The sequence below is a fragment of the Podarcis melisellensis genome, assembly GCF_964234715.1.
Source record: "Podarcis melisellensis genome assembly, chromosome: 7".
In the NCBI taxonomy this organism is placed as follows: domain Eukaryota; kingdom Metazoa; phylum Chordata; class Lepidosauria; order Squamata; family Lacertidae; genus Podarcis; species Podarcis melisellensis.
This window is the reverse complement of record NC_138539.1, coordinates 62,117,866-62,143,884: the sequence shown is the minus strand read 5'-3', so window position 1 is coordinate 62,143,884 and position 26,019 is coordinate 62,117,866. Positions and strand designations below refer to the sequence as shown.

At 41.6% G+C, this 26,019-nt stretch overlaps 1 protein-coding gene across 1 annotated transcript in view; it reads right to left on the bottom strand.

Moving 5' to 3' along the window:
• Positions 1 to 26,019, bottom strand: part of LOC309373790 (uncharacterized protein) — an 87,879-nt gene that overhangs the window by 37,657 nt on the left and 24,203 nt on the right. The window contains exons 5-6 of the mRNA XM_081918325.1: positions 5,427 to 5,645; positions 3,777 to 4,029 (exon numbers count right to left, since the gene is read on the bottom strand). Coding sequence (XP_081774451.1) covers positions 3,777 to 4,029; positions 5,427 to 5,521 — 348 coding nt within the window. The 5' untranslated portion in view covers positions 5,522 to 5,645. The remainder of the gene's footprint in view (positions 1 to 3,776; positions 4,030 to 5,426; positions 5,646 to 26,019) is intronic.

Genomic DNA, 26,019 nt, shown 5'->3' with positions numbered 1-26,019 from the left:
CCTGTGGGCCACTTCACAGAACACAAAAAGAAGGGCCCTTTCAGTGATTTTCAGTGTGGTCAGGTGGTGACCCCCACCAGCCGTCTTTTAGCCTCGTTTTGCTGGCATGTGCCATTTCACTGTCCCCGAATACTGACACGCCGATGTGATATAGCATCGCTGCATGGCACTCAGGAGGGGAAATGTCAATACCAGCCAAATGGAGACCAGAGGAGTTGCAGTGACTGCAGGAGTGGCTTGCAGGTGTGTCCAGGTGCACGGGCAGGAGTACACAGTTGGCTCCGGAAGTGCACCCTGAGCTTGCGCCTCCCCCTCCCTGTAAGCAGCAGCGACACCCTTGCTGGGAGGCTGTTACTGCAGCTCCACCCCACTGCTGGGAGAGGGTCACAAATGACACTACAAACATACAAAAAGGGGGGGAGCAATTTCACCCTCTCTTTAACCACTGCAAATACAGTCATACCTCTTGTTATGTTTGCTTCAGGTTGAATCTTTTCAGGTTGCATCCCGCGGCGACCCAGAAGTAAAGGAATGGGTTACTTCCGGGTTTCGCCGCTTGCGCATGCACTGATGCTCAGAATGACGTCACGCGCATGCACAGACACGGCGAATCATGACCCGCGCATGCGCAGGTGCGCAAACGCGGGTTGTGTTCTGCTCATGATGCGAACAGGGCTCCGGAACGGATCCCGTTCACATCCAGAGGTACCACTGTACTGATTTGAGAACTTTTGCCCTAGTCCTCCTAAAAAGCCAGTACAGATTCTGTCAGGCTCAGCCTCTGAATCACTAGATTCTATCTTAGGTGTATTCCTGACCTGCCAAGTTTTGCCTTGCATTTCAAAACCAATCATTCTCTTTCTTTTATTATTTATGGGCCACCCTTGATTTTACATAACAGTCCCAGAATGCTTTCCAACATAATCTATAAAACAGAATATACAGAATAAAGCCAAGCAATATTATATAATCACATTGGCGCCTAATTATTTATGGAGGAAACAGAACCTCAGATATTTGCAGGAAAGGGTTTCCGCTTCATACTGTTTATTATCACATGTCATTGCTTTTCTTTGTTTTGTTTTTTGAGTGCACTGTCAAGTGATCTGTACTTTCCCCTTTAATAATAATTTTTTTAAAAATGAAAGTGAGTCAACATGGGTCCTTATTTTCCAGGGCTATCAATCTGCCAACTTTCATAAGCGCTGAGTCCACTTAGAATTTTAAAAAAGATATTAGATCATTAAAATAACTCATGTCACATTACCACAACATAACACTTTAAAATGCTTGATCTAAAATAAATTGATTGGCAAGTAAATCTGAAATAGCAGCTGAAGGAATGCCAACGGCGGGAAGCAAAATTGCAAGTACAAATATGGAAAACACATGTAAGGGGTTTGGTTTCATTCTGAAATGGGATATGCCCCTTTTGCGTGGCATTCAGTCAAATGCGTTCCTTGTGCGGGTAGTTTTGGTGGAAAATATTGGCAACTTTCAACGCAGAGCATGATGTATTTTTCAGAACTTCTCTTATCAAAGTCAAATTAGAAGTGGTCACAGACATTCAATGCTCAGATCTGTTTCTGCCTGAACTTGCTGCCGAGGATGGCAATTTATCCAAATTCATCTCATCATTTTCTTTAACCAGAAGAGGGGCTCTGATGTTCTGCTAAGTGTTTAATGCATGTTCGAGCAAATACAATATCTATAGGGTGAAACCTGGTCTGTTGACATCAACAGCAATTTGAAAAGATGTGGCCCAGTATTTCCCCAAGTAATTCGGCAAAGAATGTTTCGGGGTTTTTTGATGGCGCTTATTACCAACATGTGTAGGTCTTAGCAGCTCAAGAATCTGCTAGCTAAACCTGGTTCCCAGGGTATAGGGTGCTGCTGCTCTGTCCTGACTGCCTGGTTTAAGATGTGCATTGCTAAGGCTCCACCACAGACCCCAGGCAGTTAGTGGAGGGAGGCAACTGGCAAGCTGAGCTGAGAGTCCTTCGGAAAATGTGACCCCCCCCCCAATTTTTTGTTTCTGATTCCTTGACTATCCTGAAAGCAGTATTCATACATTAACTGCATGCAGAATACACCCAGTTTCAAGCTGGAGCAGGGCTGCCTCACATCCCACCCCTGACCCCAAACTACTGTGCTAGTTCTGCCCTTTGAGTAGCTGCTGGTACGTGCAAACTCCTTTGTGCCAGCATAAATTCAAAAATAGCCATGGTTAGATGTTCCAGTCATGTGGGGCATCTGTGCATGAGCAACTGTTTGCACAAAGGCTGGTATCCCCAGACAGACAACCATGCTCAACAAGAGAATGGGTCTTTTCTGTGGTAGCCCTTTCCATGTGGAATACTCTCCCTAGAAAGGCCTGCTTTGGCATCTTCCAGGTGCCATTATGCAGATACATATTTTATCCTCCTGGACATTTGGACAGTGCTGATGGTCAGGCTTTTGGTATTCATTCTACATGGAAGGCATGGACATTCCATGCTGTTTTAGGTGACTTTTTATTATTTTATTGGCTTTTTAAATGGACTTCATACTTCACGTCACTTTGCGAAGTGAGATGCAAATAAACCAACAACTTGCAGTCATTTGGGGGGGGAAGTGCTGGTACCCATGGAGGCTGGTCCATTAAGGTGACTGGATCACGGCCCCACCAACCTCAGCCTGCGCTAAGCCAACCTCCATCTGCCTGCCTTCTTACTTGAAACCAGACTAGGGGGTGAGACTGCAAGTCAGCTTCCTCCTTCTTAGTCTCAGGGTTGCTCTTTTAAAACTGAGCAGGGAGGAGGATGGGGACCAAATTAGCTGCCTCCGCTTACCATTAGTCTCCTTGCCTCCCACCATACCGATCCCGCAAGGGCACCGGTGTCTAGGGCAATAATGGTTGTGCATGTGAAAATAAAGGCCTTGATGCAGTTTGAAACTGTGAGTGCTTTGCACAAGAGTAATGTGTGAATTCGGGCTAAAACCATCCAAGCTTGGTCCATTCCACTGGTCAATTCTCTTCCTCCCGAAAGCATTGGAAAGGGCTACTTTTGCTTCAGTTCACAGATTGCCTTGGGAGCGCCTCCTTTTTGTATAGGAGAGGAGCAGATGCACCCATAACCTCATGCAATTAGTGCCCACTTCTATGCTCCTTCTCCCTTAAAAGAGAGGGGAGAAATAGCACAACCTCCATACAACCATCCAGTGGCATTGTGCATAGAACCTTATTTCCCCACTTGCAAAAAGGCAGTACCAATATAATGCCTGAAAAAGTTGTAGACATGAATGAGAGCAAAGGTTTGGCATCACAACTGTCAAAGTTTTTATTAAAAACAACCCCCCCACACACACATTTTTTCTGCACATTTTATGCCATGCAGCTATTGCTTTGGGGGTGGGGGTCAGGAGACAGAAGTTATACTACATTATTTTTAGTTCACTTCTTTAAAAATATTCCTTAGCTTTCGTGTGATATTGCCGTCATCTCTAAGGTTGCTGCACTCGTCGGAGCATTTCACTTTAAAGTTTTTTAAAAAATCTATGTTTTTGGTTGTAGTTTTATTTATTGGGGAGCAGTGGGGAGAAGGGAGATCATATGTCTTACCATCAAAACTGTGATTAATAACATAAAATTTTTTAATTTTTTATTTTTTTGGGGAAAAGAAGACGACTTTTGTATGCTGTCGCCAGGGGTGGAATTTCATATCATTTGATGAGTCATTGAAGAAAACAAACTTTTACATCAAGGACTCATATCAAAGTTATTTTAAGTGACTTACCCCCAGGAAGGCATCCACTACAAACACTGCCAAAGGGTCTAGCATTGTCCACAGTCCCCAAGCAATGATCAGCTTTGACAAGTAAGAAGGGAATGAGCCAAACAACAGCTGACAGCCCCATCTCATCAGAACCATAAGAAGCATCACTGTGTTCAAGGTCAAAGGTCCCACCACAATCATGGCCAACTCTTCACTAGTGCGTACCAAAGAGTTCTGGTAGCACAAATCCACCGTATGAGGATAGAACTGGAATCTGGAAATAAAAGAGGGAGCAGAGGGTTCAAGAGACAGGTAGGTTATCTTACTTGATGGGTATACATCACTTACACAATTATTTATGTTGTGCATTTTAATAAGAAAGAAAGCAGCCAAAAGATGTATCTCATTGTGCCTCTCCAGTGATGAAAGGTTGCTTTGATCCAGCAGAGTGGAAGGGGGATGTGATTTCTCCCTCTGCAGGCCTCTTATCTGCTTATGAGGGCTGGGGGAGCTTCAGAATGACATTGAAAGTGACACAGGTGAATGGGAATGTTACAGAAATCACATCTCTGTGTTTTCACTCCATGCATCCTCAGGAACAAAGAACCTCCTATAGGTGGAGGAATACCGATACAACTCTGGATTTGTTATGCAATCATAACTGAACAGAATTTGGTTGGGGGTTTTTTAACGCACACACACACACACACACGTGTGCCTTTTAAGGCACATTCAGAAAAAATGTCCTGGAAATCAGTGGGGGCCATGTAGGTATCTAGTGCCTTTTTCAGAAGGCACATCTTTCTGATCTATGGGATCACATAGATCACATTCTGATCTATGGGAGCTGTGGTCCTATTGTTCTGTTTTGAGCAGTGGTATGTTGTGACCCTGCAAGGCAAGGTTTCAGTGGAAACCCTGGACAGCTCCATGCAAGTCTTAGACTGCAGAGTTGAAATACTGCTTTAGCAGCAGTCATCGTCAAACTGAACTTTAAGTAGGAGCTGCAGCTTTATCTCAGTAGCCAGATTCATCTTCCATGAAAGGAACTAACGGGACCCAGCTACTTTAGCAGTCATTGATTCTGACATAGTGGGGGAGACTGTGGTTCCACTAGCGCTTCTAAGCTGGAGTCAGAGGACTTCTTCAGGCTGGAGAGGTACTAGTACTTTTGAATGTACACCTTGGCCTGGACCAGAGGGCAATTCCCATTCTCATTCCAAATGCCTGGTCTCATCCCCTGAATTAGGAGAGTCTGGCCCCAAGGTCATGACACTAACAAAAAGTCATGACCAAAGAGAGAAAAAATCCAGAACTGTGAAAGATATCAAAACATCAAGTATAGGATTTGCTGCCTGAATGTGTGTTTCAGAACAGACCATAAGGGCTTGGTTTTAAGCTCTTTGCCTATTGGCTAGTCTTCCTTTCAGTAGTGTGGGAAGAAGACAGAGACTGAATGAGATGCCTATAAGATACTTCTGCTGTCAGCTTTCACAGATAGTCCACACCACCATTCCAATCTTCACAATTAACCAAGTGAATGGGAAGTAAGTAAGAGGCTGGTTGCCTATAGACCCGAAGGTGATGCAAACGTTATTGTGCCTCTCTTTTTGTGACATTATGTAGCATAGTGCTATGTTTTCCAAAACGTAACTTCATTTCCATACTTACTTCGTGACAGGAACTGAAATAGTGTGAAGTAAGACCCACTGGCTGAAATAATGAAGATACAGTCGGGCAAACCAGAGCAAAACTACTAGCAGCATAATAGACCACAGATCCCAGGAATACCAGTGGCCCCTTCCAAGTTCAGAAATGATGGCATATACACCAAAGTAGAGATGCTTTGTGATGCTTGTGGACACTCTGGTTTCAACCGCAGGATGGCAGCTGCAATGACAGAGATAGGAAAGACAATGCAATGAACATAGTCAAACACAATGGACTCTTACCATAAATATCAATGCGCACATTATTTGTCAATGCCTTATATACTTTGTATCAGTGCTGGATTAAACCCTGTGGAGGTCCCTAGGCAGTCTTGGAAGTGGGTGAGGTGGGCTTGTGCACACACTCTAGTGAGAGAACATTGAACTAAGAAAGCTTAATTGTAATTTTCTTTCAATATCAAATCAATATTATTTTGATCTGTTGTCGTGGAGCCCCTAAATAGCATGGGGCCCATAGGCAAGTGCCAACTCTACCTATTTGACAATCCAGCATTGCTTTGTATTTGAAGTAGTCTGCTCAATTGTATTCAGGTGTATTTAGGGCACAGAACAGAACAAGCAGTTGCTAATTACAGAAAGAGAGGTGTCAAGGGTCTTGCCTACATGGAAGGTAAACTCTGCATCTGAGACGCCCTTTGCCTGTTCTTAGGCGACTGACAAAGGTGGCTGCCAAGGATGGCAGTGGGTGAGGAATGAATGGGTATGTAACCAAGCCGTCTAAGCCTGAAAATGCATTGTGTGACAGAAGGAAACCATCAAGAGGAAGAGGAACTGGTATGATGAGGCTATGCTGCTCAGCTGACCTCCATCTGGCTGCAATGCAGCTGTAGACTGGGGCAGAGAAGGGGAAGGAGAGGGGGCAGCAAGGTTGCATGGGGCAAGTGTGCTGACAGAGCCAATCCTGTGTTCCTGTTGGTGCACTTGCATCATACTAACCTCACTGCCACCTTGCCCATACAGCTTGTTCTTTCATGGTGTGAAGCAGCAATGCAGCTGGAGGGAGGTTAGGAGAGCCATGCTGCTTGCTATTGAAGAGGGGAGCAGAGGCCCCATCAATACATACAGAGCTCCATGCCTCCAAAACTAACATTCAAATTTATAATTAATGGTAGTAATAAAATAAATGAATGAGGATTTCACAAATGCAAGCCAGTTATAAAAGGGCACTTATAAAAAGCAGTCAATAGAAGATTGTTCGTCATAAAACGAGAGATAACATTGGGAAGCTTGGGCTAGTCAGCTGTTGTTTGATCTTTTAAAGGTTTTAAGGGGCACTCTCACAACTAAATTCGCCGTTGGTTAAAAATTAAGCCACCACAGTTTTAAAACCCCCGAAACAAATTAATTAATGCTGATAATGATGCAAAAGCACACAAACACAAAAACCTTTTGGAAGAGTTCGGGAGCTCTTTAATTACATAGCTTATTTCTTCTCTGTATTAGCAATAAGGCCCATTTCAGAAGGGAATAATTGTGCCAGCGCTTTTGTATAGATTTTTGTTTCACAATCAATGAGTTAAGTGTTTAATGGTTCTATGATGCTCATTGGCCCATTTTTATATATAAACCAGCCTGAGAGCTGCTCTGAAACTGGCTGTCATAGGAGAGAGAAAGCAGAAAGGAAGTTGCACTGTGCAATCATTTACTGCTCAATGTGGTGTGATCTGCCCTTTAGTTAATTACTCTGCTTCTTCAAAGCAAAGAAAAAAGGCAGGCGCACAGATGCAAGCTTGGCATTATGTCTGCAAGAAACTGGAAAATCTTTGCTGATTCAAAGCTGAAAAGACAGTCGCTTCTTTGACCTTTGGAAACTTCTAACTGTTGTGCATATCTCCATTGATTAAAATGACTAAGCAGCTCAGGCTGCCAAGCAGGATGTCAACACACTTGTAGCATTATTTTTATATTGGTTCTGTACTTTGAACATACAAAAAGCCTAAAGGTCTTGCTATTGAAGCATGCGGGGAATGCTGCTGTTGCTGTTGCTACTGTTTTTAAAAGTATCCTATGAAGACACGCAATAACCAGTGCTTTCTACACACTGATCCCTATTTATTTAACCCAATTTCTTGACATGCACAAATCTTTCCCCCTAAAAAGAAGAACAATGGTGTTCTCTGTCCCTTCTGACTTTGGTTCGCAACAGAGGGCTTCTCACATATCACAGGGTGAATACTGCCAACGCAAGCTTGGAAAATGAGCACCACTCCCATCAAGTAGCCTGGCTATGGCTGACCTGAGATAGCAGCACCAGTGCATGCTGGCTGGTCAGGAGACAAACTGATCCTGCACCAACACTGGATGGGCCAGAGAACAGCAGCTGCCAGATGATAGAGGAAGGAGTTGGGGGGGTTAAAGGGAAGCACCAGATGCAGGGAGAGGGGACTTCTAAGTGCACGTAGAAGTAGCCCAGACTCATCCTCTTGATAATGGGGTCACTGCTGTTTACCTGGATGAAGCAAGATGGTAACAGGTATAAGTGCAGGTGGCCTTTGCATGACTTAGGCTGCTGTGGATATTTTGTCCATCCCTTGATACGTCATATCTGCCACAGCATGACTTAGTTGCATGTAAAAGGTAAAGGTGAAGGATGCCTGGATGGGTAAGTCCAGTCAAAGGTGACTATGGGGTTGCAACGCTCATCTCACTTTCAGGCCGACGGAGCTGTTGTTTGTCCGCAGACAGCTTTCTGGGTCATGTGGCCAGCGTGACTAAACAGCTTCTGGTGCAATAGAACAATGTGATGAAAGCCAGAGCTCACGAAAACACTGTTTACCTTCCTGCCGCAGTGGTACCTATTTATCTACTTGCACTCTGGCGTGCTTTTGAACGGCTAGGTTGGCAAGAGCTGGGACAGAGCAACGGGAACTCACTCCGTTGCAGGGATTTGAACCACCAACCTTCCGATTGGCAAGCCCAAGAGGCTCAGTGGTTTTGACCACAGCACCACCCGCGTCCCTCTATGCTGTTATGTATTGTGTATTGAGTTGTCTTTGAGAAGTGTTGGGAAACTTCATTTGATCCAAAGCACTGTGGTTAGGCTCCTGAACTGGTGCTGGGTATCAGGAATGCATGATTCCTTAGTTGCCCAAGGCAGATTGCTGATTATGACCTAGAGACTGCTATGACATGGACTATGCCAAATTTCTTTAAAAGGCTTACATCTGTTGACTTGAAGAAGGATCTGAAGGATCTGACCCTAATGATGCCCTGATAGAATGCTAATCAAGCTGAGATGAAAAACAGAAGAGTCAAGTCACCAAATAATGCTTCAAGTGCAAATGGACTTTCTGGAAAAAAAACATTGCCTGTTAAAATGATATCACAGAGCACAATATATACCGAATCCCAATGAGTTCCAGAGTGCATTTTCTCAATTTATGAGTATATATCTCCCCCCCCCACCCCACCCTAAATGCTAGGCATGTAAACTCAGCATGGAATCTAAAACTCAAGCTGTGTTATTTCTAGCTCATATTTCATCAACTCTGTTAAAGATCCTGCAGGAGAAATTCTGCCCTCAGTTACACTTGGGCAACTCAATTATCTTAAAGTGGAATTATACAGGAACAACTGAGAACATGGTGGGGGAGAGATGCTTGCACCTGTGGACCTAAAATGGAGATTTTTTATTTATTTTTTGTAGCTGAAACATTTCCAAGGTGCAATGGCAGGCATATGATGCTAGGTCTTCTCTACCTCCCCTTTTCTAAAATGAAAGACCAGAAAGGCTAGAAGTTTATTGATGTCCATGAGATAATAGTGATGGCTGACAACTCTACTGATTTTCATAGAACAGTGATGAAATCAGTCATAGACTGAATTAAAAGCCATTGTTCATGAATTTTTGGGCAGAAGTGCAAATTAGGTAGGGTTCTCATTAAAATGCAAACTGAACCAATTTTCTCTCCCTTCCCTAGAGAACAAGTGATTTTCTGTCTTAGCAGGCAGGCCTGTACAGGTGGAAAGGGCAGTTTTCAGCACCCAGCAGTCCGTCAGCATACCCTCCCAGGGAGTTCCCTCAAAAAGCAATAAAAATACAAGTAAAAAAACAATAAAAACAAGTCAGGTAAAGCATAATTGGAAACAATAAAACAGGCAGTAGAAACCAATTGCAACACGTTTTCAAATCAGCTTATGCTCTGATTTGAAGGCCTGTCTAAATAAAAATATATTTCCCTACCAACTTTGGAGAAAACCTGGTATAATCTTCTACTATATATTTCAGAAAGTGCTTTGTCCATTTTTGATAGATTCAGCTGCCTCTTAAGATTTTGTTGCCAAAATTAGCACAAGGGTTTCTGCAGTGGGAGTGTTTGAATCATGGGTGCCATTTTGAATAAAGATGGCAGACCAAGATGTGACTTTGGCATGACTTTTGGCACACCAGGTCCAATGTGTTCTGATTTGGAAGCCACTGAAGAGATTGTTACACCATTTGGAAGGCCTTCACTAAATGTGGCATCGTGGGTCCAGCCTGCTCCAATCTGAATGGCCCTGAAGACACTGTTGCCCAATTTGATGTGATGAGTCGCAACTGCACCAACCTGAACGCCTCTTGAAATATTGCCACCCGACTCAGCATGAGGTGAAGGTGACTGTCTTCTTTGATGTTTTGGTGTTGGGTGTCATTTTGAATAAAGATGGCAGACTGAAACATTTGCACCCATGTTTGAATGCTGTAGGATGCAATGAACCACGTATCAATGTGTGTATCTGTGAGCGCGCACACAGCACAAAAATTCACATTATAGAATCCATTTAAAATTCTCTCCTTTTTTTGTTTTTCGAATTCTCTTTAAGACTGAGTCCACCAGATATTGGATGCAAGAAGGTTGCATGCAATGTACTTAAATGGCCAGATGGTTTTGACCTTGATCAGGAAACACCTCTAATGGTAAACATATTATTTAGAGAATTATAGTAGTACCGAGTACTAGGAAAGAGGCTTGTAGATGCAACAAAGCAATAAACACATTTCCAATTTAAGGCAACCAGACACACACAAAATGAAATATCCTAGGGGGGTAAACCATCTACAGAATTTCCCCGTTTTCCTTTTTTAAAAAATTACAGTGAAACATTCTGTAGAAAAGAAGGGGAAAGAACAACAATAAGCAGACTTGCTTCTGCTCTGAGAATCCCTTGAATATGGTATGTTGTACCTTCCCTACCTTGACACAGACTATCTCCCCAAGGGCATTTGCTTTATCTGGGGGGCGGGGTTTCCATCTTCCTCTAGACTAAATACTGCTTGAAATCCTGAAATGATTATTCACTCAAACACCAGCTGCAACGTGAAGGAAAAGCGCATCTTTGCTTGCAGGGGAAGAGACTCTGGAATTGCTTGTCATGAAAGATCCCCTCAGTATTAGTTGGAACTTTACAGCAAAATAGAGCAATTCTGTGAAGAAAACATCACTGGGATAGCTAGCTAGGCCATGACAGCCAGAATTCTGATCATCTTTGTTAACTTCCAGAGATGGAAAAAGAAACCATTTTTAAAAAATACTTATTTGGGGATATATTCACTGAGAATGCTGTATTGTAACTTTTGAATAAATGTTTTTTTTAAAATTGAAACAAATAAATAACAAAGGCAGAAGAACCCACTGAACTTAGCAAGTCTCACTACTGTCGACATTCCCTTTTCTACTGTAATGTAGCCACATTGCTTGTGTAGAATAATCTTATCCCCTGCCTCCTATGTTCTTTTTGGTAGTTTCTGCCTAGTTGCTTCAATAAGTTCTCCTGATTTGTGGCTGCTCACCTACTAGGGAATTATGTCTCTACTATCCTATCTGGAACTTATGAGATGGCTGTTGAAAGGTTGCTTCCAACTCTGGAGACTGCATATATTTCCACAGCATTTTTAATATAGCTTACTATATAATAAAACTGTAAGGATGCCATCATGCTGCAGTTTGTGTGGCAGCCCCTAATTCAGTTTCTCTTGCTATTTTGCAGTTTGCTTTTATGTGTTAGTGGTATTTCTTCTTGAAATGAAAGGCAGCATATATATTCCTTTAACAGATAATAAAACAAGCAAACAGATAAATATTAGCTCAGATAAATTCTCACAACAACCTTATCAGATAGGTCACAATTGTCAATACTCTGTTGCAACTGAGGGGCTAAGGCTGAGAAACTGACTTGCTTCAAGTCACCCCATGAGTTGGTGACTGATGAAAGATTTGAACTGGCATTTCTTAGCTTTCCAGGCCACTATGCTACAGCAGCTCTCATTTTTAAGCATAAAGTTTAGATTGTAAAGTTTGTAAAATAAAATAAAAATAAAAGTGAATGCAATTAAATACTGGAACAGAATACTCAATGAGTTTGGTTCTGCCTAATTAGCAGCCTTGAAATCAAAACCAGACACCTTTCCAAGTACATTTAAATGATTTGGTGTTCTAATACTGGAGAAATGCTAGAGAAACCTAGTGTCCATGGCATTATTCTTCTACTTGTATTGAACTCTAACCATTGTCAGATACATTAACACTGGTTTCACCCACGCTGAACATAATATTTTGCTGTTGGTAGGTGGGAGAAACAAATGTTCAGGGGGAATAATTTATTTGAGCAAATTTTGCAAGCTTTTAAATGCAAATCTTATCCATGTTTCTTGTGACGTGTCTCTCAAAATGGAGACAATAGTGCTATTTTATAAAGAAGTATTCAATAAGTAAAGAGGGAGCCTCTATCAGAGGAGATACAAATGTTATTAAGAATCAATTGAATAATGACAGATTTTGCTATACTTAAAACTCTTTTCAATGTATCTCTTTAGCAGGGAAAGTTCAATTGGTAAGAGGAAGATAAATGGGCTTGGAAAAATTTCAGTAAACTAAAATGCATCATGGAATGCCAGCATTAAGTTTTTCTTCTCCATTTTATAGCGAGCTATTGTAGTTAGTCAACTCTTTCAGAGTGTAATTTGGGCTGATGGCTCTGAAGAAAATCCAGCCATTGAAAACTAGATTTAATTCCTTTTGAACCACTCTGATTTTTTTTAAAAAAATCTTTTTAACATGTCCCAGCACTGCAAAATCTGATGAGAAATCCACCTTGAACTGTGCGCACTTTGACACACAATCTCTCTCTCTCTCTCTCTTTCCCTAAGGCAAAATGATCCTATATTCAGCAGGGTTTTATCACAGTATTCTAAAGGACTCACACAGAATGTACCTGATAGAACTGGACCAGAATGTCACCCATGATAGAAATTACTATCAAGACATGGTGGATACATAATGAGAACCTTATCTATTTTGCAGTGGGCTGTGATTGGTAGAGAGTACCTTTAGGGGGTTGTTTACAGAAATCAGGTCTCCTGCATTAAAGGCGAAGAGGGAGGAAACTGTGTAAGCCTTTATGCAGTGTTCTTTTTGTTTGCTTGTTATATGACACAATAGATACTGGCTGTATTTATGGTATTCAGACAATGCACAAGCTTGCTCGACTCCTCTTGGGGTGTTGCTTCCTTACAAACAAAGCCTCAAAGCCCAGAACTTTGTCCTGTGCTTCAATACAATATTACCCAGGTAGTTTAGAAACGAATAGCATCACCATTTCCTCTGTTTCCAATTCTCAGACTATGAGTGCCTTTTCGTTCATGTAGCCAGAATGCTACCTCAGTACAGAAGAGGGAGGTATCAGTGGCCTTGAAGGAACCCCAAGATTTGCAGAAGAACAAAAAGGATTTGGGGAAATCTATTGGGGATCCCTCCTAAACAGCTGACTCTGCACTGAATATACACAATGGCCATGTAATGCCGACTGGGGAAAAACAGAAAACTTGGCGCAGGGAGGACAGAAAGGAGTGGCTGGAATCCCGACCCCCAGTACTCCAAAATGCAACATTTGGTTGTAGTTCCTGCTTGTTTCATTAGCCAATTCAAGTGCCTGAAGGGTGAAAGGATCTGCCCATTTTGGTTCTGCCAGTTTCTCATTTTTTTCAGTCTTAACTTCAATTCTCCACATTTCCACAGCAATTTGCAAATTTTATTCTTAACCCCCCCCCCCCATGAAAATTCATCAGTGTTTCAGTGCAAATTTCCCCTAATAAATGCATTTTTGTGTTTCGGCTATTGTACACATTTTTGCAAGCAATTGCTCCCGATACAACACATTTTGGTATACTGTTTTCATTAATATGTTCATTTTAGCTAGAATGTGAATTTTTGTAAACACTGGTTCGTTGGGGAACTGCATCACAAAATTCAGATAATTTCAAAGGATGACTGTACTTTTGTTCTTATATTGTGTTGGGGAGTGTGGCTTTCATAAATTTGACCTTAAATGTGAACTGAATCAAATCTCTCCCCCACCCCTAGTTTGTTGCAGATCCCGATTGTTGCATTCTCCCTTCGAAAGATATATACAATCATTTGCCCTCCAGATGTTGCTGAATTCTAATCCCAATCACCCTCTTTGGCTGGTCAGGGATGATGGGAAATGTAGTTCAAAAATTCCCCATTTCCATTTTAGTGCCTCTAACTGCATTTATATGAACTTGGCATCAATGACCAATCTAGGAAAACATTTATTCAATTCAGATCTTCCTGCCCAGACAGGACATCTGGCATTAGATGCAATCACCTCTTTACCTGAAATGATTTCCTGAAGCCGAGTTCTGATTGGTGTGTGGCAAAGAGCAAGTCCCCTACAGTCTAGTCTATAATCACATTAAGTCCTAGTTTGTTGAACTCAACTGGATTTGACTTCAAACATCAACTCCTTGAATTTGGCCTGGAAGCACATAGGCAGATTATGGGAACATTCTCTTGTATCTTCTCAAAATGTTATCATATTGTAGCAGTGGCAAATGCAAGAAATATCAATCTGTTCATTATTTCATGGAAATATTTTATGGTTATGGTATACAGCAGTCTTGTATTAATAATCTACATGTGACCATGTAGATGACATTCTAAAATAGCACAAATTAAGTTCTATTGCTTGGCAGGGGGTTGGACTCAATGGCCCTTGTGGTCTCTTCCAACTCTATGATTCTAAGTAATATTATTAATATTGGAGTTGATATTTCTTATATCTATTTGTTAAGACACCATCATGCAAACTGGGCTATAATTTCCTATAAAAGAGGAAGTTTTTGAGTTTATTTGTTTTTTGAAATATTTCTTTCAAAAAGAAAATAATGAAAGGGAAACTCAGCTATGAATGTGATTCTAAGGAGCTTACAAAAAATTTTTGCCCTTGCCCTTCAGACTTGGTTCCCAGAGCCTTTTTTCTTTCTTTCTAAAATGCATTCTTTTTTTAAAAAAAGGAAGGGCACCATATTTTATTTTTATTTTGCTGTCAATATACATTCCATTTTCATTCAGCAAAGCTATAGAACACTTTTTCTTTCCTTGCAGAGCTTTTGATTCAGCACATTCTTGAAGTGGAAGAAAAAATACAGAGGAAAGGGGGGACACTCCCTTGGTGATTTATACATCTTTCTGTGGGGGGGGGGTCATGAAATGTACCACTGCACATGTCAAGAGTTCCCTGTGGCATTTATTGGAGGTCAAATGTGACACCAAATTTCCCAGCGCAAAGAAAAGTGGAGGGACCTGAAAAGAATAGGTTCAGATTGCCCTAAGAACAATCATTGCAGGAAAATAAGGCAAGAGCTGTTGAATAAATCCTATGAATTGTGATACGCTGATAGAGCCTTTCCCAACCTCCTGCTCTGCAGATGCCTTTGGACTCCTAACTGGGGAGAGAGAGGCAATTCAGTTTGCATTTAAAGCTGAAACTGCCTAAATTTGTGCCTTTTGAAACAATACTCAAACGAAAGTACAGCTTCCGCTTGAAATTGGCACTTCTTTGAATTTTGTAATGCACGATGGAGTGAGATAAATGGACTAACTGTGAGAATTAGAGAACAAAATGAGAAAAAAATTCTCGAAGAATGGAAATGTTTTGTGGAATAATTGAAAAAAATATCATGGTTATGTTAAAATGTATGCAGGATTTGAAGTATAGCAAAAGATGAGAATTTATACAGTGGTACCTTGGTTCTCAAACTTAATCCGTTCCGGAAGTCCGTTTCAAAACCAAAGTGTTCCAAAACCAAGGCGTGCTTTACCATAGAAAGTGATGCAAACTGTATTAATCTGTTCCAGACTTTTAAAGACAACCCCTAAATCAGCAATTTAACATGAATTTTACTATCTAATGAGATCATTGATCCATAAAATGAAAGCAATAAACAAGGTACTGCAGTCACACAATCAATCAATCAATCAATCAGTGACTGAACTGGGTTCCACACAGTCACAAAAACAAAACGAAAAGAGCTGCAAAAACAAAAATGCAAAACACATAGCAAAAATAGACAGACCTCAGCGTAACACTCAAAATGGAAGCATGGCACTCAAAACGGAGCACATTCGGCTTCCGAAGAAAGTTCGCAAACCGAAACACTTACTTCTGGGTTTGCCGTGTTTGGGTTCCAAGTTGTTTGAGTACCAAGGCATTTGAGAACCAAGGTACCACTATGAATGATAAAATGTAAGTAACATAGCAGCTTTATAAGGGAATAAAAGAGCACCTCAACAGATATGAGAGATTTGTCCAGATTTTATTTTAAAAGAATTGGTAAAATTTGAAAATTTAATGAAAATATTATTTTTTTAAAAAAAAACATTTTGTAATGCAGTTCTCCAGCCAGTAATGTGCACCAAAAAAGCTTATACTAAGGGAAAGTGTGCCTAAATATGCATATATTCATGAAACTGAAATTATATTAGGGGTAAATGTGCATGTTAGGAGAAATTTGCAGTAAAATGCTAATCCATGAGACTTTGTTTAAAATGATCCGCAAACTGATCTGCAAATGTAGAGGATTGAACTTAAATCTGGAAAAAATGAGAAACTGAGAGAAACTGAAACTGACTGCTTCCTCCATCCGCAACTCCAGTTGCCATCAGGTCTAAACCGCATGGCTAATGGTCAGGAAAGTAGATGGAGCCACAATCCAGTAACATCTTGGAGGGTGTCAGGTATGGGAAGCCAGCACTCCTATTTCCTTCTCTTCAAAGTTATGTATATTAAAAAATCAGGAATATTCCAGTCCTAAACAAACTTACTAGGTGGTAAAGCCCATTAATCACTGTGGGCTTTACGTCTGAATAAACATGCATAGGATTGCATTGCCCTGTTGGGGCATTAGGATCTATCCTAGCGATAGTTCGTTGGCCGCTTTTGGAACGAAATCAGGACATTTGACTCCTTATTGAATTAGCTAGAGCCAAGCAGCTTAGATATGCATAATGATACAAAGAAAACTTAATTCATGATGTTTAATAGTGTATTCACTGTATCTTCCATGCTTTGATGTGCCAATTGCCTTTAATCGAGTTACTCATGATCTTTTTATTTTATTTTAAAGGGCTTGTTCCACAAAAACTGAAGCAAACCTATTTATGCTTGCTGGAATCTTTCCATGTGCTTTTCATATTGTCTCCAAATTGCTGACCTCTTAATAGTAGGGAGGAAGTGTAGAGTGAGTTAGAGGGCTGTAAAAATAATCACTCCAGCAGCCCATCTCTTCAAGCAGTACACCCACACAAGTTTCAGTGAAATAAATGCCGGCAGCTCTCATAGTTTGTTTGGGAAAATATCTTCCTCGAGCTTGGAGAATCGAGCCTGATTACGAGATATTAATCTTGCATTTCAGGAGTGTGTTTGCATTCTCATGAAATGCTTTCAAGGAGTATGTATTGTTAAGAGGTTCCTGCAAGGGGCAGATTCACCAGCTTCCAGTGCCATGCAGTGGACAGAGAATTGAACTAGATCTGTAGAGACTCGGTTTCAAATCCCTCCTCAACTACAAAGCTCATTGGATAACTTTGGGCCTCTCACTAGCTCAACCACACAGCAGTTTTGGGGGAAACCCAGGGTATTACTATGATTACTATTTACCTTCAACCTAAGGTCCCAGGGCAGGTGACAACAATTAAAACACAATGTTAAAACAGTTTAAAACAAAGTAAAATCACTCATATAAGGTGGGACCTGAAAGTGTAAATCTTAAAAGTGTCAAAAGCCAGGGTAAAAAGGAGTGCCTTCTGTATTTTGTGGAAAACTGTGTGATGAAGATGCCAGGCACACCTCTGCCACAAATAATGCCCTCTCCCAGATTGCATCAGAGCTGTATCTAGGTGATCTTGCGCCCCTGGCAGAACCGTCCAGATTGCGTCCCCTAACCATGGACAAATTAGCTCTTTCTGCCTCTCCTCCAACCCCCTCCACCCATTCAATTCCTCATGCACTTTACCTTATTTATAGACATATTCTTAGCCAATTTTGTGCCCCCCCCCTTGCCTGTGCCCCTGGCAGGGGCCCACCTCATCACCCCCTAGCTACAGCCCTGGGTTGCATGCACACACACACACACACACCAAGCTTCTGAGGCTGTAGGAACTACCAACAGAGCCCCCCTGCCTATCTTAATACGCAAGGGGGTCTGAAAGTAAGGAAGTATTTCAGGTATTTGGGGCCTAAGTCATTTAGGACTTGAACACTACCGTTCCCTTGAAAGAAGGATGGAACCAAAAAATGTGGTAATAAACAAAGTGTCATTATTTCCACAGTTCTGGACTCTAATAGTCATAGCCCCATTGAATGATTTATGAAAGACTCTGTTCCAGGATGCAAAAAAAGAATAATTTGAGGGGCACATCACTAAAACATATTAAGCCCAACAGAAACACACCTTGTTGTTTAGTCGTTTAGTCGTGTCCGACTCTTCGTGACCCCATGGACCAGAGAACGCCAGGCACCTCTGTCCTCTACTGCCTCCCGCAGTTTGGTCAAACTCATGCTGGTAGCCTCGAAAACACTATCCAACCATCTCGTTCTCTGTCGCCCCCTTCTCCTTGTGCCCTCCATCTTTCCCAGCATCAGGGTCTTTTCCAGGGAGTCTTCTCTTCTCATGAGGTGGCCAAAGTACTGGAGCCTCAGCTTCACAATCTGTCCTTCCAGTGAGCACTCAGGGTTGATTTCCTTCAGTATGGAGAGGTTTGATCTTCTTGCAGAAACACACACACACCCCAAAAAAACACCCTGCATTGGGTGTGAGCAATGTGCCAAACATCAGGAATTTCAACAGCCTGTGCTATTTACTTAGAAAAGTTTAATAGGATTTACTGAGTAAGTATACATTGGATACTGTCTAGGAGAGCTATGATACTGCTTCCACAGAGCGATGTTGCTGTGAGACTAGATCTGGGATGAGTGGATATACCTATTTATAGTCAATATCACTTTTTGCATCCTTTTACTCAAAATTCTGGTCTTCATTATTCAGCCATTTTATATTAAAAAAAATCCTCACAAAATATGTATTTATATTTGTTTTCTCTCAAAATAGCATCTAAATGTGTTTTTCTCTCTCATCATTTTTACTTAAATACATATTTTGATATATTTAAACTGACAACAATTGCATCACAACATTTGGAGAAGTGTGACATCCAGTGGATGTTGAAGTTCAGATCCACAGTTTAATGCAAGCAGTGCAGATGAGGTCATTTCATATAAGAATTCGGAAAGACTGAATTTTTCAAACATCTCAGACTAGCTGGCAAACAGAGGAAGCTCAGCTAATTGGATGAACGATGTTTGAATACTGAGATTCCACCAGATATCAAAGAGTTCTAGGGACAAAGAAGGTGGCAGTAGAGTGTCATTTACGAAAATATTCTTTAAGGTTCGTGAGCTGTGAAGAACAGTGGCATAATGCAAAACTGAAAACAAAAGCAAACCCTTTTTGCAATTAAAAGATAGTAACACTGTACTCTAATTAGTTCTCTCAGGAAGTAAACATGTCTCCAGTTAAGTGAATGAGTGACAATTACTTGGATTATTGTCATACTTAAAATGTCAGAGCTGAACGACCGCTTCCAGCTCATAAGAATAAATTCTACACACTTAGGTGTCAGAAACAATAAAGTTACATATAGACATGTTTTAATGGACATAAAAATTCACACAGGGAGAAAGAGTCCGGCAGAACAGTGTACTAAAAATGACTAATGATCGATTGGGCATGCTGTCTCCCTCAGAATAATCACAGTTAACAAATATAAAGGAAAGTTAATCTTACGAGCACTGATTAATACCAAACTTGCACACAGTGGGGGATGGAAATATAAGCACCACACCAGAATCACTGCACTTGGACAGAGAGGGAGGGGCAGCAAAAAGGTTAGCGCTGTGTGGGTGTGTCAGAGGGAACACAAGATTGGATCTGCCAATGCAGCTGCACAACACTGACCTCCCTGCCATGTTCCTTTCCCTTTCCTCATAAGCTGATGCGAAAAGGCCAGGTGTGCACTGCCAACAGTCCCTGTGGACCAGCACTCTGTCAGGGTCTACACCTTTCTTGCCCATCCTCATGCTTTAAATCAGGCTTCCTGAACCTCGGCCCTCCAGATGTTTTGAGACTACAATTCCCATCATCCCTGACCACTGGTCCTGCTAGCTAGGGATCATGGGAGTTGTAGGCCAAAAAACATATGGAGGGCCAAGTTTGAAGAAGCCTGCTTTAAATGCTTTGACCTGGGGCTAGGTAAGTTTCACCACTTTTTTACTACTACTAGGCAAACAGTGTTTCCATGCACTCTGGCACTCGTCATGGTCCTCCGTGCACCAGTAGTGGTTTAGTCGCACTGGCCACATGACTCAGAAAACTGTCTGTGGAAAAACGCTGGCTCCCTCAGCCTGAAAGAGAGATGAGTGCCGCAACACCATAGTCGCCTTTGACTGGACTTTACCATCCAGGGGTCCTTTTCCTTTATCTTTTTTTTTACTATTACTAATACAGGCGGAGACCATTTTACATGCATGCGATTGACTACCACAGACACGCTCATCAGTAACCGGAAAATGGGGCAGAATGGGACTGGAGTTTATGGAAGCGGTTGGGGGCGTAACAGGGTAGGGCAGGTTTATGCATGTTCTGCTGATGCATGGGGGCCAGGAATGCAACCCCCTTGCAAGCGGGGAGTTGCCTGCAATAACAACAACAATAATACCAGAAGTGAAAAGCCGAAATAAAACCCTCCCCAGGCTTCTGCTCATTTTTAAGAATACCAGAATAAGCCTAGGAGCACTGCCTATTCCATAAAGTGGTGAGAAATGAAAAGGTTTTTTAAAAATATTGTATAGTGAATGTATTTCCCACCCCCCAACCCCACACTCATAAAAGGAATCTTTTAGGATTCCTTTTAGTAATGCTTTAAAAAAGAAAAGTCACTCTAATTGTAGTCAATGCCGACATTGATTTGCTTCACACCTGCTGTGAAATTCAATATGTGGTTGTGTGATGGGGACACAAAACTGTGTTTTTCTGCTGCAGAACACACCAACTGTGATGATTTATCATATGATTGCTGTGTCATTAATTTTGTCTATACTATAGGAGATACTTATTGCTACCTTGTCATTTTGTTTAATGAAGAAACAACATGGCTGCAAGCCTTCTTCATTGTGCTAGGCCAGGAAACTATTTTCATTTAAACATACCATAATTTGCTAATTGCTTATGTTCCCAGTATCTCAAACATTGCTTCTGGCGTAAAGACTTCCTATTAAAAAAAAAGAAAGGAAAGGAAAGAAGCAGACACACTGCCAATTAATTAAATAGCAAAGCAACTATGCCCACGTATTCCAAAAAGCATCTCTAGCAGTGAATGGTAGGTGAAAAAATCAATGACCTGCATGCATGTCTGTGTCTGATATTTTGTGTGTCGACACATGTAAAAGGGGCTTTGCTTCTTATGTAAATCCCAATTTGCATGCAGAACCAATTGTGAGCTTGCATAAATGTAGAGAACAGCTTGGGAAAGAGAGCATAATTGACAGTGTGTTGCTGAGAGAAAGCATGAGAAACTGTGGCTCAGATCCAGGCCTGTCCTTGACTTCTTCAGCAAGAGACTGGGGCAGCTAATGAACTATCTCACAGGGTTACCATGAGGATGGATCAGACAAGAATTGCAATGGACATTGAAATCCCATTTAAGACAGCGGTTTTCAAAAAATATTTCCTCGGGGATTTAATATCCACCAGAAACCTATCAGAGCATCGTGACTAAGGCATTTGGGAATGGTGGACACAAGAGTCTGTTTGTGTCCTGGTTTTCTCTGCAATATATAGCCATGGGAGAGTGTTCTGGGTCAAATTCATTTGGTTTAGAACAGGAGTACCATTCTCTTAGGTTGGGTCTGTACACGCAAGAGAATGAAGTGGAAATGAGACCCTACTTCTGGCTGGGAATTATAACATTCTAATGTTCTCCCACTAACCAACACCCTTGCAAACAGAAAGCGAGCACATCAGGGCAAAATTTTCTAGCTTGCTTTTCCTCGTGGGGAATGTTTCATGTAGAGAAGGGTTTCCATAACTTGGGTCTTCAGCTGTTTTGGACTACAATTCCCACTGGTTGTGCTAGCTAGGGATGATGGGAGTTGTAGTCAAAAACAGCTGGAGACCTCTGTTTCAACAGGAATCAGTGAGCAGCCTTCCATTCCATACTTCCGCTTGACTCCATTTTTCATAACTCATAGAACTAAAAGAGAGAGGAAAGTACCCAAAACAAATTTAGGTGTTTTTTTTTTTAATTTGCTCCCTATCACTCATAGAAGGTTTTATAGTAAACAGCACGGGAGATAATGAAAGGTAAAATTTCCATCTCAAAAGGCTTGATTCATCCAAATTATTGGGACAATCGCTTAGGTTAAATATTTAGCCCAGAAGGCAGTATAAAATTTCATCAAAATTCAAGCCATGCATAAATGATCTCAACCTGCAGCATCTATTTACTCCAGACAACATGCCAGTCACATTTCTCACACAGCAGATTGGAAGTAATGATCAAACAGATAAGGATGAAAGACTAAACGTGCCATGCCACCCATATATAATTCAGTTGGAGGCAAACCTATTAATAGTGTCCTGCAACAGCTTACAGGGTTGTTGTTGTTGCTGTTGTTTCCCAGGCAATTGAAAAATTTGTGTCAGCTATTACAGAATAGGAAGGGGGAAACAGTAAAAAAGCTAATGAAAAACATGTGGCATATACAAAGAAGCCAGATTTGGAGGTTGGGGGATGATTTAGCAAAGCTGCAGGATGCTTTTTGGTAGGTCATTGAAAACAAATGCGCTGCTAGGAAACAGACATTGGAATATGTTCAGGATGATGAGAGCAATAAATGTCCCTCAAATGAGAGATGTTCATTTAGGTGGCTTGTTACATGTGCACATATATTTTCTATCTGCCATACATGTGAGGATGAGGGAAAAATTGTTCCAGTTCACATTCAGAGGCAGGCCTTTCTAACTCACATTTTCTGAGGCCGCATTCGCACGATACAGTCATACCTTGGGTTAGAACATGATCCGTGCGGGAGGCACGTTCGCAACCCGCAGCCTTCACAACCCGCAGCGCATGCGCGTGACACGATTTAGTCTTCTGCGCATGCACATGATGTCATTTTGTGATTCTGTGCATGCGCGAGCGCCGAAACCCAGAAGTAACCCATTCCGATACTTCCAGGTTCGGTACGGTCCGCAACCCGAAAACGCATAACCCGCAGCATTCGTAACCTGAGGTATGACTGTACATTTAAAGCACTATGATACCACTTTAAACTGTCATGGCTTCCCTCAAAGAATTATGGGAGCTGTGGTTTGTTAAGCGTGCTGAGAGTTGTTAAGAGATGCCACAATTCCCTTACAGAGCTGCAATTCCAATAGTGGTTTAATGGTCAATCCCTCTTCTCAGGGAACTCTAGGAACTGTAGCTCCGTGAGGCGAATGTGGAGGTCTCCTAAAAACTCTCACCATGCTTAACAAACGGCAGCTCCCAGAATTCTTTGAGGGAAGGCCATGACTGTTTAAAGTGGTATCATAGTGCTTTAAATGTGAAGTGTGAATGTGGACTAAAACAATGTGTGGGCAAAAACACATCCATCTTTCAAAAGCTGTGCTTCTCTTAATTTTGCAGCGCAATCCTCCAGCCAAGATGCGTGTACCAAAAAAATGCATATACTAGGGCAAAGTGTGTGTAGAAATGCATATATTGGTGAAAATAACATTTAAAAATACGCTATGTTGGGAGGAATTGCATACAAGCATATGTTTATCATGAGAAATTTGATGATTAATTTTCATGAGGACTTAAAGGGGGGAGAGTAAATCTCAAACTGATGTGGAAAGGACTGGGGGGTAAGGAAATTGAGGGAATCCAAAATTGGCGGATTCATGTATCCTGACACACATATCACTGTTTAGTGTAATATTTTGAATCAGTCCTCTGTGGCCTGGAGATAGGATGGGGAAGAAAAGGACATACAGAAACTAGGATTGGGGAAAACTATTTAGGCAGGCTACATCACATAGCTGGACAGTTCATAGCATGGACCTGCCCAAGCCCAGAGCTCTTTATGACAGCTGAGTGACAGGAAGCTGCAGCTACATAGGAACTGCACTGGGAGTGATGCAATCATGTGCCAAAGGATGGGTGTCTTTTAGTGTAATGCAAACTTCTGTGAACTAATTCAGAGTGAAAAACAAGCTGCTTTCCTTTTTGGAGGCTTGAACTTGATCTAAATTCAAATCCATTTAACCCAAGGAGGTAAAGTAAAAGACAAAGAGAAATATCATATTCACCTCAAGAAAGATCCCTTGAGATCCTGCTCACCTCAGGCGAGATAGGGCTCAGCAAAGGTCACCATTTGGGAACCAAGACTTGACATAATTTAGCACCCCGGATAAGTCCAGTGTCAGACTGGAAAAGAAATGGCTTTTTCTTTCTTTCCTGTCTTCTCCCATTTAATGCAAAGCAGTAAACGAAAATGCTACAAGGCACTCATGCTGGCATGACAAATTTCAAGTCAATAAGTCTTTCTTGCTGTTGCCAAGATGTACACTGAGATTTGGTGCTTGGCATTCAAAATTAGATAACCTTCCTTGAGTAACTACATTCACTGTATCTACAAGAACGAGGCATAAATCAACAATAATTGAAGTACTAAAAGTGTCTAATTTCCAGCACAGTGCTTCAAGCAACAACTGAAATTAAAAAACTGTTAAAACGCAGCTACATACCCATACGATCTTGTCATGAATGCACTGAAGCAGAGGTTAAGAAAAAAAGAATAAATATGCATTCTTAGTTGAAAGTAATGTTCTTCCATAAATGGGTGGGATGAATTGAGGAAATGTCAGGTCTCATGTGGGTACCATGCACCTCATAGGCAAAGATTCTGTATGAACATCTCTCAAGCAAGAAATGGAATGACTGTTGTGCATAGGCTTTGCATAGGTAGCAGTGGGGATGGGCTGTTGTGTAAACCTGGTTCTCCAGTCCCAGGTTCAACACTTTTAACCGATATTCAATAACTTACGACTCCCAGAGTCATTTCTGGGATGTGTCTTCCCCCTGGAGCACTGAATCATAGGATCCATCTGCAAAGGAGCCAAAATTCACATCTGAAACTCCATCAAGTGGACAGCACATTTAAAAATGCTTTTACCTGCTGAGCCGGCTTCTATTTTTAAGCTGCTGCTGTATTCCTTTTGTGGGATTGCTTAGATTTTAATCACCGTAAGCTGCCCTGAGTAACGTGAATGCACTAGAAGGGTGGGGTGGAACAAGTGTAACTCATCACCTGAATCCTTTTTCAGGTAATGCCCACTGTTCCCACCCCTGTCCTTAATGAGATCATCTTCTGTATTATATATCATGCCCACCAGAAAGTCTTTTCCCTATAGCTGTGACCTTTGGTCCCCACTTTGTTCATTCCCTTGGGTTTTGTATTCACTGGACAGCTCCACCTCTACTCTCCCCGCCCCCCCATGCTCCAACCCTCTGAATTGCTGCAGGAGCCAAACTTTTTCAGCTTTACCTAGTTCCCTTCCCTTTCTTCATCTCCCTGTCCCCATGATTTTAAACTGTGTTTCTTGGTTTTGTTCAGATTAGTCAAGACCCACGCAGGAAACCTTTGCCTATTTTTAACCATATCCATAAGGAGCTTTCCTAACAGTAGTGCACTGTGTGGTGGGAAAGGGGAAGAGGAAGCCTGAATGCATCTGGGATTGGGAAGAGAAACAAACTATGGTTAAGGAAAGGCACTGAGTTCACACATAACAACATGCAATAGTTAAGTCAAGGTTCACTAGCCAACAACAAACCAGGGACGAACGTTGGTCTTTCAAATTTCAGCAGCACCCTGTGTGAGGCCATAGTTTGGCACCCTCATCCAGCCTCTTGCTTTCTGTTCTGCTCAATTCACTACATCATAGTTCTTTTGCCCTGTGGCACCCCCTAGGCTTCGTGCTCAGGTCAGCAGAATCAGTCGTGCTGCTCTAAATCCGTCTCTGAACAAACCATGGCTTCAGATCACCATTTGAGGGCAGTAAACAAGCTACAGTCAAGCTGCTGGGCAAGGTTAGAACATAATGTTTAATAAACCATAGTTAATAAAGCATGGCTTAGCATTATGTGTGGACTTGG